The 16,096-nt window shown below is 50.8% G+C and overlaps 5 protein-coding genes across 5 annotated transcripts; 3 read left to right on the top strand and 2 right to left on the bottom strand.

Annotated features, from left to right (window-relative positions):
• Nucleotides 1–99: 99 nt before the first annotated feature.
• On the bottom strand, nt 100–2,894 carry CCOS01_10110 (uncharacterized protein; the record flags this gene model as incomplete). The annotated part of the gene is made up of 5 exons (XM_060458266.1): nt 100–252; nt 355–725; nt 960–1,322; nt 1,688–1,831; nt 2,435–2,894. The coding sequence occupies 5 exons, from the start codon at nt 2,892–2,894 to the stop codon at nt 100–102; spliced, it is 1,491 nt and encodes a 496-aa protein (XP_060311431.1).
• On the top strand, nt 419–739 carry CCOS01_10111 (uncharacterized protein; the record flags this gene model as incomplete). The annotated part of the gene is made up of 1 exon (XM_060458267.1): nt 419–739. One exon carries the CDS (start codon nt 419–421, stop codon nt 737–739), a length of 321 nt encoding a protein of 106 aa, XP_060311432.1.
• A 1,172-nt stretch (nt 2,895–4,066) lies between the features above and the next one.
• On the bottom strand, nt 4,067–6,012 carry CCOS01_10109 (uncharacterized protein; the record flags this gene model as incomplete). The annotated part of the gene is made up of 9 exons (XM_060458265.1): nt 4,067–4,518; nt 4,589–4,656; nt 4,721–5,056; nt 5,119–5,156; nt 5,218–5,285; nt 5,354–5,390; nt 5,454–5,638; nt 5,703–5,841; nt 5,902–6,012. The coding sequence occupies 9 exons, from the start codon at nt 6,010–6,012 to the stop codon at nt 4,067–4,069; spliced, it is 1,434 nt and encodes a 477-aa protein (XP_060311430.1).
• Nucleotides 6,013–10,246: 4,234 nt separating this feature from the next.
• Nucleotides 10,247–11,026, top strand: CCOS01_10108 (short chain dehydrogenase; the record flags this gene model as incomplete). Its single annotated transcript, XM_060458264.1, has 1 exon — nt 10,247–11,026. One exon carries the CDS (start codon nt 10,247–10,249, stop codon nt 11,024–11,026), a length of 780 nt encoding a protein of 259 aa, XP_060311429.1.
• Nucleotides 11,027–12,512: 1,486 nt separating this feature from the next.
• On the top strand, nt 12,513–14,593 carry CCOS01_10107 (H+ symporter family protein; the record flags this gene model as incomplete). The annotated part of the gene is made up of 4 exons (XM_060458263.1): nt 12,513–12,725; nt 12,791–13,003; nt 13,323–13,478; nt 13,595–14,593. The coding sequence occupies 4 exons, from the start codon at nt 12,513–12,515 to the stop codon at nt 14,591–14,593; spliced, it is 1,581 nt and encodes a 526-aa protein (XP_060311428.1).
• Between the last annotated feature and the right edge of the window lie 1,503 nt (nt 14,594–16,096).

Genomic DNA, 16,096 nt, shown 5'->3' with positions numbered 1-16,096 from the left:
CCAGAATATACCACAACAATTTTCCCGCAGTCATGAGTGATCTAACTCCGCTTTCTCCACGCACATTATAGCAAATATTCCACGCTCAATCTGATCTATTCAACTTCTCGCACCCTCTCCAGGCGGACAGGCAGCCGTGTTTGGCAACACATTAGTAGCCCCTGTGCCGTCAAAGTAGCAGGTGCCCAGGTCATTTTGGCAAGGAGAGTCTGGGCCAGGGCAGCACCAGCCGTATGATTTCCAATCGTAGTTCTACAATGGTAGTTGTCAGTAGATTGCCCATAGATCCGAACGCAGGAAAATAGGTGTATCCTGAATACGTCGTCTGAATAGCAAGAGAGAAGGTGTACTTACATAGCACGGAACCGGAGATGGCGCAGTACTAGTTGCAGCCGGCGCGGCAGACGTAGCAGTCTCAATGACCTCAATTGTGGTCTCAGGAGATGTTGCCGTCACAACTTCCACGATGGATGACCCTGAAGATAACTCCACAGCTGATGTGATTGGATCAACCGAGCTAGAAGAGGGGCTTGCTGATATCGAGCTAGTTGGCGTTGGCGGACTAGAGCTTGAGCTAGGACTAGAGCTCGTCGTCGTGGTCGTTGAGTCCGCTCCTGCCCCGCCTCCACCTCCACCACCGCCACCAACAGGAGGAACCACGGGCACACCACCAACTACAGGAATAGCGATCGGAGCCACAGGGACATACGGATTTCCATTAGCATCTACAGTGGTATAGGTAGCTGTTGTGTAGCTCGTAGACCATGAGACGCCGGAAGATAGGGTCAAGGAGAAGGTTTCGGACGAGACAGATGTTTGTGTAGATTCTCTCCTGCTCCAAGTACTTCTGGCACTCGATTCAGTGGGCCTTGAACCTGTACTAGATACCGAATCGGAAGCTGTTCCTGTGGAAGTAGTTCCCGAGGAAGTGGAAACCGGGGTACTAGATAAAGATGTACCAGAAGTGAGTGTTGAGGACGTAGGTGCGCTAGAACTGAGGCTGGAGCTAATGCTGGAGCTAAGCGTGGAGGAGCTCTGAGAGCTGCTAGCCTGAGAATTCGAAGACGAAGACGCACGGGAGCTACTGCTACCAGAGGACGAGGCGGTGCTGGAACTAGAGGACGTTGAGCTTCTGCTCGAAGACTTGCTAGAGCTAGAAGATCGCTTGCTTGAGCTCTTCGAACTTGAAGACGTTGAGGACGATCTAGATGATGTTGTATTGCGGTGTGTTGTTGTGCTGTTGGTGAAGAAATGAGTTGAAAATGTGCTGGGGCCCGTCGAGTTGAAAGACGGTGGGGGAGTAACGGTGGGATCCAGGGGACCTGTTTGACGCGGCATCAGGCCATTGTGCCGGTGGGCGGTATGTTTGTAGTGTTCGGCTCTCTCTACCAACTCATGAGCCGCTGCCGCCCCGTCATGGTGTCTAGCTTGCACAGAGAGTGCCGCGACGAGAAATGTCAAAAGAGTGAATATTTGCATTCTGCAAGAATACCAGCAAACAAAAGAGTGACTATAAAAAATACAAACGAGTGTGAGAGTTGAGCATGCCAAGACATCACGAGTCACTGATCAAAGGGCCAACTTCGCCCTTTTGTATTTCCATACTATGACCTTAGTACCTTCCATATCAAGAGGCTTAATACAGGGCTGAGATGTCAATAGAGTGCTCAAATCCACCTGAACCCACAGAGGTGGCTCGGCATCAAGACAGTTTTCTTGGACGGAGCGGTAATGGCGGCAGAGCCCCTGATTCCCGGAGCCTTCGGTTCGTGTTCCTCGCCGAGCGTGACCAGTCCGCTTTCCGCTTCCGCGGGCCGCCGAGAGCTTTGGCCTAAACCCGATTAATACACACGGTAGCATTGCGTCTAGAACTCGTCCGGTGAAGCGCCACAATGCTATGGCTGTCATGTGCTTGGCAGGAGGTGAGGCTGGTACTCGAGTCAGTGACTTTGAAACTCCTTCTTAATATCGCCGTGTAAAGATAGTGCCACAATCCATTCGCCCCTGTCTGGCAGAGAGGCTGCTCAGAGTGTGTGGATCTATAGCTGTCCTTTTATCAATGTAAATGTCCAAGCGCCGTTGCCAGAATCCGTACAGGCGATGATATCATTGGTTCGGGATTCTAACAATTGTCCGTCACTGTCTTCCGATTTTCTGAAGAATCAGACGTACCAAATAAGAAACCTAAACAGTGCACTTTGACAACATCACCTGCGCCGTTTCGCATTTGCGAATCTCTAGTTGGCCCAAAAAAAAACCCGTTGAGAAGATGACATTTTGATACTTTCTCGTAAGTTCTTTTTATCTAACCACCGTGCATAATCTTGCTATGTAGACTGGGTTATTGCGGTATCCCCAGCGGGTTGTGTGTCCCAAGTTGCAATGAACTCTCGTAAAATGGTCTCAATCTTTCGAAACAATAATTCCCTTTTACTTTGGATTTCATCGCAGTCCTCATTTGACAAATCCTCGCCATCTTCCTCCGCGAGGTTGTCCGAGACGATGTGTAAATAACCGAACTTGACTTCGACGTCCTTGGCTGCCTGTGCCATGTGCCATGTTTCGCAGTCGACCCAGGCACAAGTCTCCTGCCAGTGCCGTAACCATTCCTTAGTCTCGCACAACGGAGATGGAACCGAGACATGCCGTCCCCGCAAAACTAGATCAGAGGATGCTATCGACTTCAAGTCTCGGAGAGGGTCATCCCAAGCTATGGCTTTGTCTCCCAATGTCGATTCGTCTCCCGTCGCAATTCTCTCGTTGGCGGAAACGTTCTCTGCAAGAGATCCGACTTTGCTAACATAGATAAGGCACTGGGTCTTCGAGAATTTTCGCAGTACACGGACCAGAGACCCCGCCGCTTCGCCCCAGAGACCCTCTTTACACCCCAGCATGGTGATACTTTTGCCACCTTCAGACTCAAAGGTATACCAGGCAAATAGCCCATTCGGATGTTGTGAGCCCCATGTAATTCCAGAAACGAGTTGAGTCAGTCTGTGGACTTCACCAAAAATCACAACATCTGTTGCTCCAAGTTCTGTGAGATTCGACTGCCGGAGGACATTCGCGCTTGCCAAATTTGTCGGTATGATAGTTTCCACCTTGGTAGCTCTATTTTCAAATTGTAACTACGTCGAGATCACTCTGCTGTAGTGTTGGACAAAAGCTGGACAAGGGAAGCAATGGATTTCTAACGTCGAGTCGTCGATAATCGTCGCTGTCGGGCGTCGAAAGTTGAACGGTGTAAGCTGCTTCTCGATTTCCTAAGAGGATATCATTGCGGGAGGATCTCTTTGGAGTAAACCGGTAACTCGAATTTTCTGCCACCCCGGTCGTTTGATATCTTGATGAACTCTTTGATATATGTACTCTCGGAGAGTTTTGCACATAGAATGCTTATCTAATATTACAGTGTTGTGTTCTTCCAGGGCATGAGTGCCAGGACTTTCCGGTGCAAGACTATCGAGCTCTTCCCGGACATGGGAAGAAATCTCCATTGCGTCTGATGCTAGGGATATCTGTCGAAAGAGTCGATTGACCCATTTTGACCATCAAGTCTTCGAATGCCTTGATACTCGCTAAGTCAGCGTTTTAGTAGCCGTGGTTTCATTTCGTCCCCGGGCATATATGCGCATACCCTTCTAGTCTCCACCTTGCAATCAACTGTTCAAAATTCTTTATCTGACTTGGAGGCGACGGTCTCGACATTGATCGGACTGGGCCGAAGTCGCAATTTGGAAGGTCTGGTGGGCTGAGCCACTAGCGGTTGGTGCTTTGCCCATGGCAACATGAGGTCAAAGGGCAGTTTGCTTTGTCGTTACCCCAACCCAGATGGTTACATGTGGCGAGGAAAGGCTTGTGGCGGTAAGAATCGAAGCGCTGTTCAGGTCAATGAAACAACAAAGCCACTTTCCTGGGCGCTTGCAACGCCAAGCAACTTGATGTTCGAATTCTTTGATCTGCACCCCCCCTGCCGTAGACCAAGTCACCACTGCCGCAATGTTCGAAGTTTCCATTGGAGGAAGCTCCGTGATAGGCGAGAAATTAAATTTGTGATCCTGGCTAGCTATTTCTTAATGCTGGAATCTTCCATCTGCTCCTCAATAAACGTCGTAGAGGCTGCACTCGCCGACCAAGGCCCGCTGTCCAAGTCGCTACCGTTCCGCTCGATCGCCGCCTCCAAGCAATAGGGGGATGACTTCCCCTCACTCGGCGCCGAGGACTCTATTTCAAGCGAATCCAGCCTGACGGGCTTCTGTGCCACATCCTTGGGCCACGATTGGGCGCTTGCTTGGTGGGACCTCGAAGGGTGCGAGCCAATGTTGGCCATTGCGAAACCATGCCGTTGCTGGTGCTGGTGAGACTTGTCGCCGGCGGATGTGGCCCGACCGCTCCATGTCCGTGAAGAAACGAGAACCAGGGCTTTGACGAAGAGTGGCCGTAGGGCTGGGAGGCTACTGCACATCACGGCAGCGTTGAGCTCGGCGCAGGACCAGTCTATGACGCCGACGTAGTCCCCTTTATATTTGGCACCAGTTAGCATGTTAGTCTGATGTTGATTTCATGGAAATTCCCGTGAATGACGTACACGTAGGATCGAACGTATGAGCAAAATAGACCAGTTGTTTGAGTCGGATCATGCTGGCAACACATGCACTGGTTCGCCGGCGCGTCAGCTTCCGTTTCATTACAGGCGATATCGTGGACGACGAATACTCACAAGGATCCCAGGGCGAACATGCCGAACAAAGCGACCTTCTTTTTCTTATCTAGCTGGAGTCTCATAAGCTCCGGAACGGGGAGAATGATAAGGACAATATCTTCAAGAATGCTGCAGGCCGCGCCGCCTGAGCTGATAGCGGAGAGGTTGAGACATTGACTCGGAATAGCCCGGTTCCAGATGGACTGGATCGGAGTACACTGGAAAATGACGAGAAGTAGGAACATGAGACTGCGCGTGGTGAGGAAAATCAAGAAGATGTTGATCTTGAGGCGGAAGGTCTTCCCGGTGAAGACACGATAATAGAAGCAGGCAATGGAAATTTTGGCAAATCCTCTGCACAAGAAATCGATTAGTTACTGTCTCTCCCCTTGCTTGACAGCGAGCCTTTGACGTACTGCACGAAGATGTAGAGCATCTGCAAGACGTAAATGATCTGCAAACTGTTGTGAGCAAAAAGCAACCGCAAGTGTAAAGTAAGTTGCACAATCTCATACCTGCAGGATCGTCTTGCTATTTGCAGGGTCGATATTCCAATAGTGGTGTCCGAACCCCAAGTCTCCATCTAGATAATTATTCAAGTAAGTATGTATACCTCTCGTTGATACAGCATGGGGAAGGAGCAGTATGTACTTGCGTAGCCGAGACCGGATATTACTATCAAAATTGCCTGCAAGCACCTTATCAGACTAGTTGTTCTCTTCTATATTCCAAACCAAGATCAAAAACTTACCATAGCCATCAAAGCCGCACCGTCGTCCCACCATAACCGACTGGCGACCTGTATGCGGGCAACACATCGAAGTAGCACAACCACGAGAGTCATGGTTGGAAGGGCAACGGAGAAGAACTTGGCAGGTCGTGATTGCTCTTCAATGGGGTAGTCCTTGCACAACTCTTGAGAGACGTTGACGGTGGCTTCATGTGATCTAGTCAGCGATAACCGCGTGAGACAGAGCTTCAGCGTCTAATTCTGACATACCAATTTGGTCGTTGAAGTCGCATGACTGCTGTACACACTGAGAACTGCGGGCCTGCAACGGGATGTCGGTGCAGACGCAGTCTGTTATCTTGTCAATGGGGCAGTGGGCGGAGTGGTATCCATCGAGTAAGCATCCTATCTGTGATTTAACAGGAGGGTTAGAACATGTCTTCTTGCAGTGATACCTGGGTGAACTCACTGCGCAATGTGGGACTCTCGCCATGAGGGCTGTCAGAGAAGACGAGTTCAAGCCGGATGTGGACGCTGCCTGTGCCACTGCGGCCACGAGCAGCAGAATGCCGACCCTCATGATTCGTTTCATCTTCGTGATGAAGGATAGGCACTGAAGCGTTTCACCCGGCGTGGTGGATAATCGGAGACCGCCCCTCTCTCTTTCCCACTCTCTAGAAAATCGCAAACCAAGGCCGGGCACGTCAACATCTTGTATCGGAGCCAGGGTCAGGGGTTTGAATTGGGAAAACACCAGACGAACGCGGGATGCCTTTGTCGAAGTCCCTAGGTTAGCGCCGTAGCGATCGAACCATGTACTCAGCACTAGTCACCGAGACACGAACGCCACAAGACGCCCGGCCGATGGGATGAGTGAACGAGCGTCTGAGCGATCTCAGTCTGGATGTGACAGGTCCTAAGAATCGACCCCTGATTAACACGGTCCATGTTAGGAGCATGGATGGATGATCTAGTCGGCTCGACAGCCAAGAGCTCTAAGTCCAAATGATCATTCAAGTATTTTAAGGATCAATCAAATAATTAGAGGAGCGTTACATAACCCAGACGAGCTTTCAGGTCGCCAGGCAAACCTTAGTATTCGTCACAAGGGACTTTTGATAGTATCTCAAGGAAAAGTCAAATTGCTTGATGGTGATGACGATGATGGTCATGATCATGGCGAAGATTTTACAGCCTGGTCCCGTGACGTGACAGCACTGCAAGCCACTCAGTTACGTTTGTCTCAGTTCGGTCAACCAGGCGACCAGTGGTGTTATCGGAACGCGTTTCCGAACCAAAGAAACTTGGGAATGTAGGTCGTTCTGGAAGGGGATGAACGAATTTCCCCTGGAGAAGGCTACATCTACACCTTGGATTTTGAGTTTTCCACCGTCAACGCGCCAGCCTATTTCTACGTCTTGTATACCTGATAGAGCGGCCCGTGCAAACTTTGGATAACTGGCAAAGACGACACTTCTACCCAATAAGAGGCTTCAGCCACAACTCTAAACTTCCCCCCGGTAGAGGTGCGCACGAGTCACATAGCGCACTCACCCACAGCCCGCACGGCACTTATAGCGCAGGCACGGCGATCAATTGCTGAGGTTGTAGTTGGTCAATGATGATTAAGGCAGTCTGTTCTTGGTTGTAATGAGTTCCAGGCGCAGATGTCTGTTCCCTGTGATAATTATGAACTGTTGCGATCGTGGTGGGCGACTGCGACGGTGGGTAGGAAAGTATGGCCGCGGGCAACTACGACTACAACTGCCGTGAATGGCGCTGTCAAGTACGTGATCATAGTGTCGGAAGGGTTTGTACGGGGAAGTAGCCCTAGCTCAAAACTTCCGTGTAGTGCAGTTGCGGGCGATAGTTCGAGCGTTATCACAATAATCACATCCAGAGCCGTCACTAGTATGCAGCATAAGTAGTTAGGCAAGGTGTCAAGCAAGGCAGAGCTAAGCCCACTGGGGGCAAAATACCCTTGGCAGCTGGAAACACAGGCCTCAAAGGAGTCCGAGTTGACATGCTTGGTGAGACTTGGGTAAGACCTAACCAGGCGGCTGGTCCAACAAAGAAACATGAGCCCACTCGGGGGGCAAGACTTTAAGGGATTCAATTCGCAGGACTTCACGAAGCTAGAAAGTACCGGATGTTTCTCCAACTTTAAATCCGATCAAGGCTAGAATGGTATTGGACATGCGCGATATATGATGAGGTTTGTTCAGTTGTTGTTTCGAACAACTCTGCCGGCGAACGCTTGCACTCACCACCAACCACGGTCCAGCCATGGATTATAAATCTGCCACTTTTTACGATTTACGTAGTCCTACATCTACAGTTCTCTAAGAGCCAAGCTAGCTCGTTTTGTCCCCATGTCCGATAACAAGATCGAAGGGTTCATCTACTTTACTCTTTCGGGGCTCTATGCATCGGGCGTTCCTCTAGACGCAGACGCGTCGGACAGCTTTCCCGATTCATCACGTTCGCAGCTCGAGCTGAGGCAAAGCCGCCCCCGCGACCGTATCCTTCGAAGTTTGCTACTGGCACGCTGCTGCGATGTCCCCCTTGACTTACGCGACCTTCTTTCGAATCACATAACATGTTCATGGTCAATCTCTAATCGATCTTCTGCTCATGTTCGTAGCAAGGGAGGCATGGCATTTTGCCTCGTGTGCTCTGCTAGACGAAAGCTTTTCACGTTCTTCTCGAACTCGATTGGTTGGGTCGTGAATGGGGCAGCCCGAGCAATTCACAGTCACACGACGGAATGGAAAATTCAATTATAAATGAAAGGCATCGCAAGGCAACGCGACTCTTCGTCGCGATCAGGCCGCAGCGTATTTCGGTGAAGAGTGGTGATGGGGCACTTGTACAAAGACAGACGACCCTGCGGCGCCAGATAAAAAGATTCTTCATATCGCTGACCGGCCTTGTAAGAGTAAACTGTGCTAGCATGTACCTGCAACTTGCAAGTCGTGGTATTCGCCATCGGCGGTGATTGGAGGGTAGTATTTTTGCTATTGCATTCCTCTTACTGAGCGCATTCGTAGGAAAGAAAGAGTGGCAGTGAATAGTCATGTATTTTTCAGGTTCATGGAACCCAAAGAACAAACCCCACATCAAGCACTACCATAGGTATATATGAACGTTCTTACATTATGTGAGTATCGCTCCTCTGGAAGAAATCACTAATTGAAGCAAAATCCCGGATTTTCGACTTGATGTCGCGAAGCCGAATCTTCGTGCGACCAGCACAGGCATTGAAGACAGTACGACGCTGGGAATTGCCCGGCATGAAGCTCATCAACGTACAAGAAGTACATACCTCTAGTGGTGGTCTTGCTGGTCTAGAAAACCTTTGAACTTTTACACAGCCATGCCGACATTGTTCGGTCAAATGGAAACAGCGGTTTATATTTGCGCTCACTCTGTCATTTAACGACTGTATAATAGATGGTTATGCTCTGAACTACAAATGGCAGGATTCGCGAGAAAAAACCCCCAGAGCCCAACAAACACATGTAAGTATGTCGTGCTCATTCATACTCGCAGTAACATCCAGGAACAAACCAAGATTGAACGCCAAGCCCAATCTTCCACAAGATGATGTGCTGAACATCGTAATGCCTGTGGACATACTGATAGCTTCCTACCGTAATGGGTCCAAAAGTTTTGACCAGGGATATCATGGATGAGAGGATATGCTGGAAGTATATCTGCAGGAGCGCGAGACAGCGAAAGGAATTGACCGAGTGCCCGTGCCCAAATACTTCAGATATGTTTGCCTTTCATGTGCTCATTATGACTGGCCACAAGTACGCGCTATGAGCTACTTAAATATTACTAACGTATGATATGCACCTTCCCTTTTGAGAATCTCCAAGAATTCATTCATCCCCAGGCAGGAATGCCCGGGCAGTACAAAGGATTGCATAGCGTGAAGTGTCCACATCGTTCGGGCTTGTGGTCAGGCAAGTAATGCCTGTTATCTCTTTCCAAGTAGCATTCTCAGACTCTAGATACTCTGCTGGGGAGGATCGTTTCCTGGGGCAGTAGCTGGTGCGCGCTCGAGATAATCGAACAGTCTTACGAAGACCAAGGTTAGTATTGCTTGAACCAGTGTTATCCATGGTACTTCATAACATAAAGACGTTGTCTTCCAGAGTATTTGCCATTTCCCCGGGCGTTGGGTAGTTTTTTCGTTTTCATAGGAAGCATCATTTACTCCCAGCAGCTGAAAGTTGAGGGGTGATTGCATAACGCCTAGAGTATTTTTGAAGCCCCTCGAAAATTGCGACACCTGCAAAGTTCCGTTATCCCATATTCAGGAAAGGAAGTTCGGCAATGAAAATAATTCACATACACAGAAGAGAGAGTCGCTATGCTTTGGTACTGATAATATCCAATAGCTCGTATATCTCAAGCTTCAATGAAAGAATTGATCATATTATTCGTTTGCTAATCTTTTCTTTAAGGATTTAGGTCAATTCAAAGTACTCTACCTAAGCAGGAAAATTTAGATCTATTCGAATCTTTGGTGAAGTCGGTAATTATTTCAATAACGGGATGACGTGATCGAGTCTCACATCCTTCGATCATCTTCGAAATCCTAACCCCACAGTTTACGCCCGAACCCGGACCCCGCTCGTGACTCGCGATTATTGATGATACGCGGATTTAACCTTCCAGTCCGCTTCCCTATTAATTACTCAGCTGCTCAAACGCCTTCTGAGACTTTACAACTGCGTCCTACTCAAGATCAAATCAACCATAGCCATCTCGAAAGACGAATCATCTTATCAATCATCGGCAAAATGGCACGAATCCTCATCACAGGCTCTTCTGACGGCCTAGGTGCAGTCGCCGCCCGCACCCTCCTCAAAAACGGCCATCAAGTCGTCATTCACGCCCGCAACGCGCAGCGAGCTGAAGATGCGAAGACCGCCGTGCCAGGCGCCGAGACAGTTCTCATCGGCGATCTCTCCAAGATTGCAGAGATCAAGAAACTCGCCGAAGACGCCAACAAACTGGGAACATTCGACGTCGTCATCCACAATGCAGGTCTCTACCGCGGGCCGTATCGCAAGACCGATCTCGGACTGCCAAGCTTAACTGCAGTCAACGTCTTTGCGCCCTACATTCTCACGTCCTTGATACACAAGCCCAAGAGGATTGTGTACATCTCTTCCGGACTGCACAAGAGCGGCGACACTAGCTTCACTGACCCTACGTGGCGCGAGCGCGGTGAGGGAGGCTGGAATGAGAATCAGGCGTATTGCGACTCGAAGCTGCACGTCACGACGTTGGCCAACGCCGTCGCTCGCCTGTGGCCGGATGTGAAGAGCAACTCGGTCGATCCTGGCTGGGTTCCCACCAAGATGGGAGGTTCTAACGCACCTGAAAAGGCAGAGGATGGAGTGGCAAGCTATGTTTTGCTGGCGGAGGGAACTGGTGGTGGAGATGTTACTGGAAAGTACTTCAAGCCTCCCGGACAAGAAGATACTCCAGTCCCTTTCACGAAGGAGGAGAAGAGACAAGACCAGTTGTTGAAATTGCTCGAGGAGGAGACTGGGGTCAAAATTCCCGTGGCCTAAATATGGCCAACAAACGCTGGCAGATTTGTCCTAGTCCATGGTTATTAATCCAATCTGATCGAGAACCTCGTGTTTGGCATGATCTGACTGATTGTTCCTATATTTGGAGAGCTCAAGGGTTTAAAGATGGTACCGTAGCACTGCCGCGTGTGCTTCTCTGATCTGGGCTCATCGACTACTGATAATCGGGACTCTGCCGAAGACAGGTTAGCAATGGACGGCCACCTCCCGGCCGGTCGTCCGAGCCGCAAACGCGGCTCCGCGGCTATGCGACTCCAAATGGAACACCAACAGCTTCGCTAAAGGGCATGGAACCTTGCTCGGATTGCAAAGAGCTTGGACAGGAAGGAAGACCGAAATCCCACAGCCCGGCAGCCAGCCCCACTCAACCCCGGTATGTCGCTGCCGATCTCGGCGCCGATGGCGCGGGGCAACTCTGAGTGCTTCCAGAACAACTGGAGAGAGTAGCTTCTTACTAGTATGAGATCGGCCACGGAATCATGTCAATCTGCGTTTCTTCACGTAATACGAGAGCAGAAACACAAATTGTCGTGGTGCTTACGGCCCGGCGAACGCAAACTGACGCCCGTTGTTGTGCGCATTAGTAGCGACCATCCGGTCCATGAGCGAGTGGAGCTTGGGTACTTTGGGGCTGTTGCTAAGAGCTGATAAGCTAATTCCAAGCCAATGGCGGCTGGGGTTCGTCCATGGGGAAGGATCCAGTGCCTGTTAGTGCGTTGGGTCATTGAGGAGAATCATTTGTGTTCTGTGTGGCTAGCAGCGGCAGCGGGGGATCGAGAGTGAAGGGTGTGTGGGTTTGATGTCCCCCCTAAGGATGTGCTGCACGCTTGCCATTGCCGTCTTGGCCTTTTTCGATGTGATGTCACGGTCACAACGAGACGCACAGTCTCTGATATCCCATCGTTTTGCTGCCCAGGGTTCGTCTCATTTGGGGTTGACGACGCTCGGTTGGGGAAGCTGTCACTCAGTAGGTGAATTATGCGGCCAGACTTCGGCGTATTCAGAAGCTCGCGATAGGCTTTTGTCAGATATCTAGTATGCTGGTTTCAGGGTAAGAAGGAACGTTGTAGGCCAGTGTCTTGCAGAAGATTACCAATAAGTGAGGATACTTCCTGGCAGCTTAATTAGCGGGCTTTTTGGTTCTCAGCTGTGTACTCCAAATCTAAACACCGTGCTATCCCCATGTATTGGCCAAACTCTCCAGCCCTCCCCTGTGTCCCCCAACATGAAGGACGGCATCCATCCTCCCCGGACTGGTAACAGCCCTCGTCGGCCCTACATCATTCTAGGTGTATTTGACTCATGGATAACCCCGCTCCTGACTTAGTGCTCACGGGGTTATGCCGTCGACAGGTCTCGTTATTCGTATAAGACCGTCGCGGTGCCGTACGAATTCACGCCGGGTGTAGTAGTCCTGATCTTCAACTGTTCAGCCTGCCTTTGCGAGTGGAATCAACAGCTCATCATGGACGATAAAACACACGTCGAGCCTGAGAGACCTCACATTGAGCACCATGGGGACCAAGAGCCATGGCACGGCATGTCCGTTGGCCGCTATCTGGGGACACGCTTCACCACCCTCAAACCGCCTATGCTGAGCGCGCCGAACCCGCTGAGGCTCGTCAAGATGATCAACAGAAGGCAATGGGCATTCTTCGCTGTCGCTTTCGCTGCCTGGGTATGCCTCCGTCTTAATCTATGTCAAGCTCACCACATTGCAACGTTGCTTACGCTTCTCAATAGACCTGGGATGCCTTCGACTTCTTCACCGTCTCCCTCACCATCACCGAACTTTCCGAGACATTCAACAAGTCCAAGACAGACATCACTTGGGGCATCACACTGGTGCTGATGTTCCGATCCGTCGGATCCATCCTCTTCGGTATTGCAGCAGATCGCTACGGCAGAAAATGGCCTTTCATTGTGAACAACCTCCTCTTCATCATCCTTGAGCTGGTAAGAAAAATTACTCGTCATCTCTTCTCTCTAACTGCGCTACTTTGATTGGCTTCAACCGGCAATTATGTGCCGAGCCTGGCCGGCGCCAGACAAGCTTTCCCCTCTCCCCTCTCCCGTCTTGGCTGCGCCGTTGGGGAATCCCTGCCCCCCCTCCGCGAACCCGTTCGTTTCCCCCAGGCTTCTCTTTCTTGATTGATGTTGTTCAGTCACCTGGATGCTAGTGCCATGCGTGGCAGTGGTGACATCAGCGTCCGCTCTTTGTTCTATACCATCTTTGTTGTTTTGGTGTTCCAAGCTAATCAGCCGATTTGCGCAGGGTACTGGTTTTTGCCAAACCTACGAGCAATTCCTAGCATGTCGCGCCCTCTTCGGAATCGCCATGGGCGGTCTGTACGGCAACGCGGCAGCAACTGCCCTTGAAGACCTGCCAGCAGAGACTCGCGGAATGATGTCCGGCGTTTTACAACAAGGTGTAAGTCTTAATCCCCGAAACCAAGCCAACAAACCATCACCCCCCAAGCCACCAACGCTTTCCCGAATCCTTCAGTTGGTCGCATCACAAGACTAACCTTTGATTCTGCCGATCAGTACGCTTTTGGATACCTGTTGGCCGCGGCCTTTGCCCGAGGGCTGGTCAACACGACCCCGCATGGCTGGCGCCCACTCTTCTGGTTCGGAGCCGGTCCGCCAGTCCTCTTCATCGCGTTCCGTTTGATGCTGCCCGAGACCGATACCTTCATCGAGCACAAACGCATCCGCGAGGCGGCCGGTCGACGCGCTGAGGAGGCTGGGCACACGAGCGTGACCTCGACCTTTTTGAAGGAAGGTAAAGTGGCTCTGCGGAGACACTGGTTGCTGTTGACTTACCTGGTCCTCCTCATGGCCGGGTTCAACTTCATGTCGCACGGCAGCCAGGATCTCTATCCCACCATGCTGACGAACCAATTCAACTTCAATGCCGACATGGTCACCGTCACGCAGGTTGTCGCGAACCTGGGCGCTATGCTAGGTGGCACGACTGTCGGTTACTGCAGTCAGATTTTCGGTCGGCGTTTCAGCATCATGGTTTGCTGCGTCGTGGGCGGTGCCTTGCTGTACCCTTACACGTTCGTCACGACCGAGGCAGTCATGGCTGCCGCCTTCTTTGAGCAGTTCTGCGTGCAGGGCGCGTGGGGTGTCATTCCCATCCACCTCATGGAACTCAGCCCTGGTGCATTCCGCACGTTTGTAGTCGGCACATCGTACCAGCTGGGCAACCTCGTTTCGTCGGCCAGCTCCACCATTGAGTCACGCCTTGGCGAGAACTTCCCTCTCGCACCGAAGGGCACGACGAAGCGCTACGATTATGGCAAGGTTATCTGCATCTTCATGGGCTGTGTGTTTGCGTACGTGTTGTTGCTGACCTTTATCGGCCCCGAACATCTGCGACGGAGCTTTGATGTGGCTGATGATTCGGATATGAGAGAGGTTGCTGGGGATGAGATGATGCAGGATGAGCTTCACAATCGCGAGGGCCGAACCGGTCACCTTGCGCACAGTGATGAGGAATTGGGACACCAGGAGAAGTCGGCTACTCACCGGGAATAATCTCAATCCACAGCATAAAGCCATGGCGTGGCTCAAATTCTAGTTGACATAATCCAAAGGTTCAATCCCGCATTAAATCAGAGCCGTCGAAAGCATACACCGAGAAGAACTTCTCATGTCATTAGGAATCCATTGTCTTGGTAAACTCCGTCTCGTACCTCACGGTCAGTGAGATTTGCTCGCCTGAGAAGAAATTGCGATCTTGGAGTGTCAACTAGACATATTTGAGTTTGTCGCAATCGGACCGGCTCGTCCAGATTTACTCCAGCTGCGGGTGTAGCGCGAATCTCCCGCTCGGGGGCTTTCCCGGCTTCAACCCCGGTAAAGTGGGCCAAAGTCCGGCCATTTCGCCGAATTCACATTGATGACATATTAAATACTTATCCGCGTTGGATGCTCTACATGTACTCACCGTATTGGTGCTCATCTTACTTGTATACCACGACGGCTCTCGGAAAAGGCCAAGAAATCGCGAGGCCGCTCAGCCGACTTCAATGCGATTGCTCTTTTTCCGGATGAGGGTTCGGCCGCTGCATCCGATCCCGTTTCTTCGGCCAAGATACCATTTAAAGGGTTGGATTGCAGGCGCATGTCGAACACGAGGTGATTGATAGAATAATATGCAGGAACCTGCAGCTCGCAGGCGCCTGAAGACGGATACTTATCAAGCCTGAGCTCACTTTCAGCCCTTCGCTGTGACATGTTGGCAGCCATGGGTCTCTGCAGTTCATCTAACCCCCAGCTACACCACATGTCATGAGCCTAATCGCACTATGAAGTAGGAATGGTGCCATCTCGCGCAATCAGCGACCGAACAGCGCGTTTTCCGAGTCACGTAGTTGGGGGTTATCGAAGAGAGCGCAACACGAGATTTGCGAGATTTCGACTTGCAATTTGCCATCAAACGCACCTTGTTCTTCAGGGGTAGTGTCTTGGCAACATCCCTTGGGTAGCATCGAGCACTACAGAACGAGTTTACCCCTCAATTGATCTCACAGCACATCTCTCTTGTTTGCTGTTCAACGCGATGAAAGCTCATGATCGGCGTTCGTAAAATACGCTTCAGAGGGCATGCTTATAGCTGCCTTTGGATACGAGATGCTACGCACTATCGGGGGTCAATGTGTTTCTTAATGCCTATCATGAGATCTTCCTACAACCGGAACATTGTTTATGTCCGCCATGTTTAAGAAAGACGGTATGATTGTCAGTGTCAGCGCTGCACCATCGTCCGATACCGCGTGCAACCCCGGCATATTAGCCATCCCAAGAAGGAAGCTCATTCCAACAACAATGGCGATATCGCCAGGAATCTCTCTGCCCATGGCCGTATCGGCAATGTAACGCTGCAACAAAGAGTCGCAGCCGGATTTCGGTTGAGGCGATGTGAATGTCACCAGAGCCGTCAATAAGTCGCGACTATAAGAGCTTCATCCCACCGGTGTGACTTTTGCTATTCAAGAGACAGAGCTTCAAGCGGCGCAATATCTTGAGTGAACACTC

Source organism: Colletotrichum costaricense (assembly GCF_030867565.1).
Source record: "Colletotrichum costaricense strain IMI 309622 chromosome Unknown Scaffold_10.1, whole genome shotgun sequence".
Classification (NCBI taxonomy): domain Eukaryota; kingdom Fungi; phylum Ascomycota; class Sordariomycetes; order Glomerellales; family Glomerellaceae; genus Colletotrichum; species Colletotrichum costaricense.
This window is presented reverse-complemented; position numbering and strand designations above follow the sequence as displayed.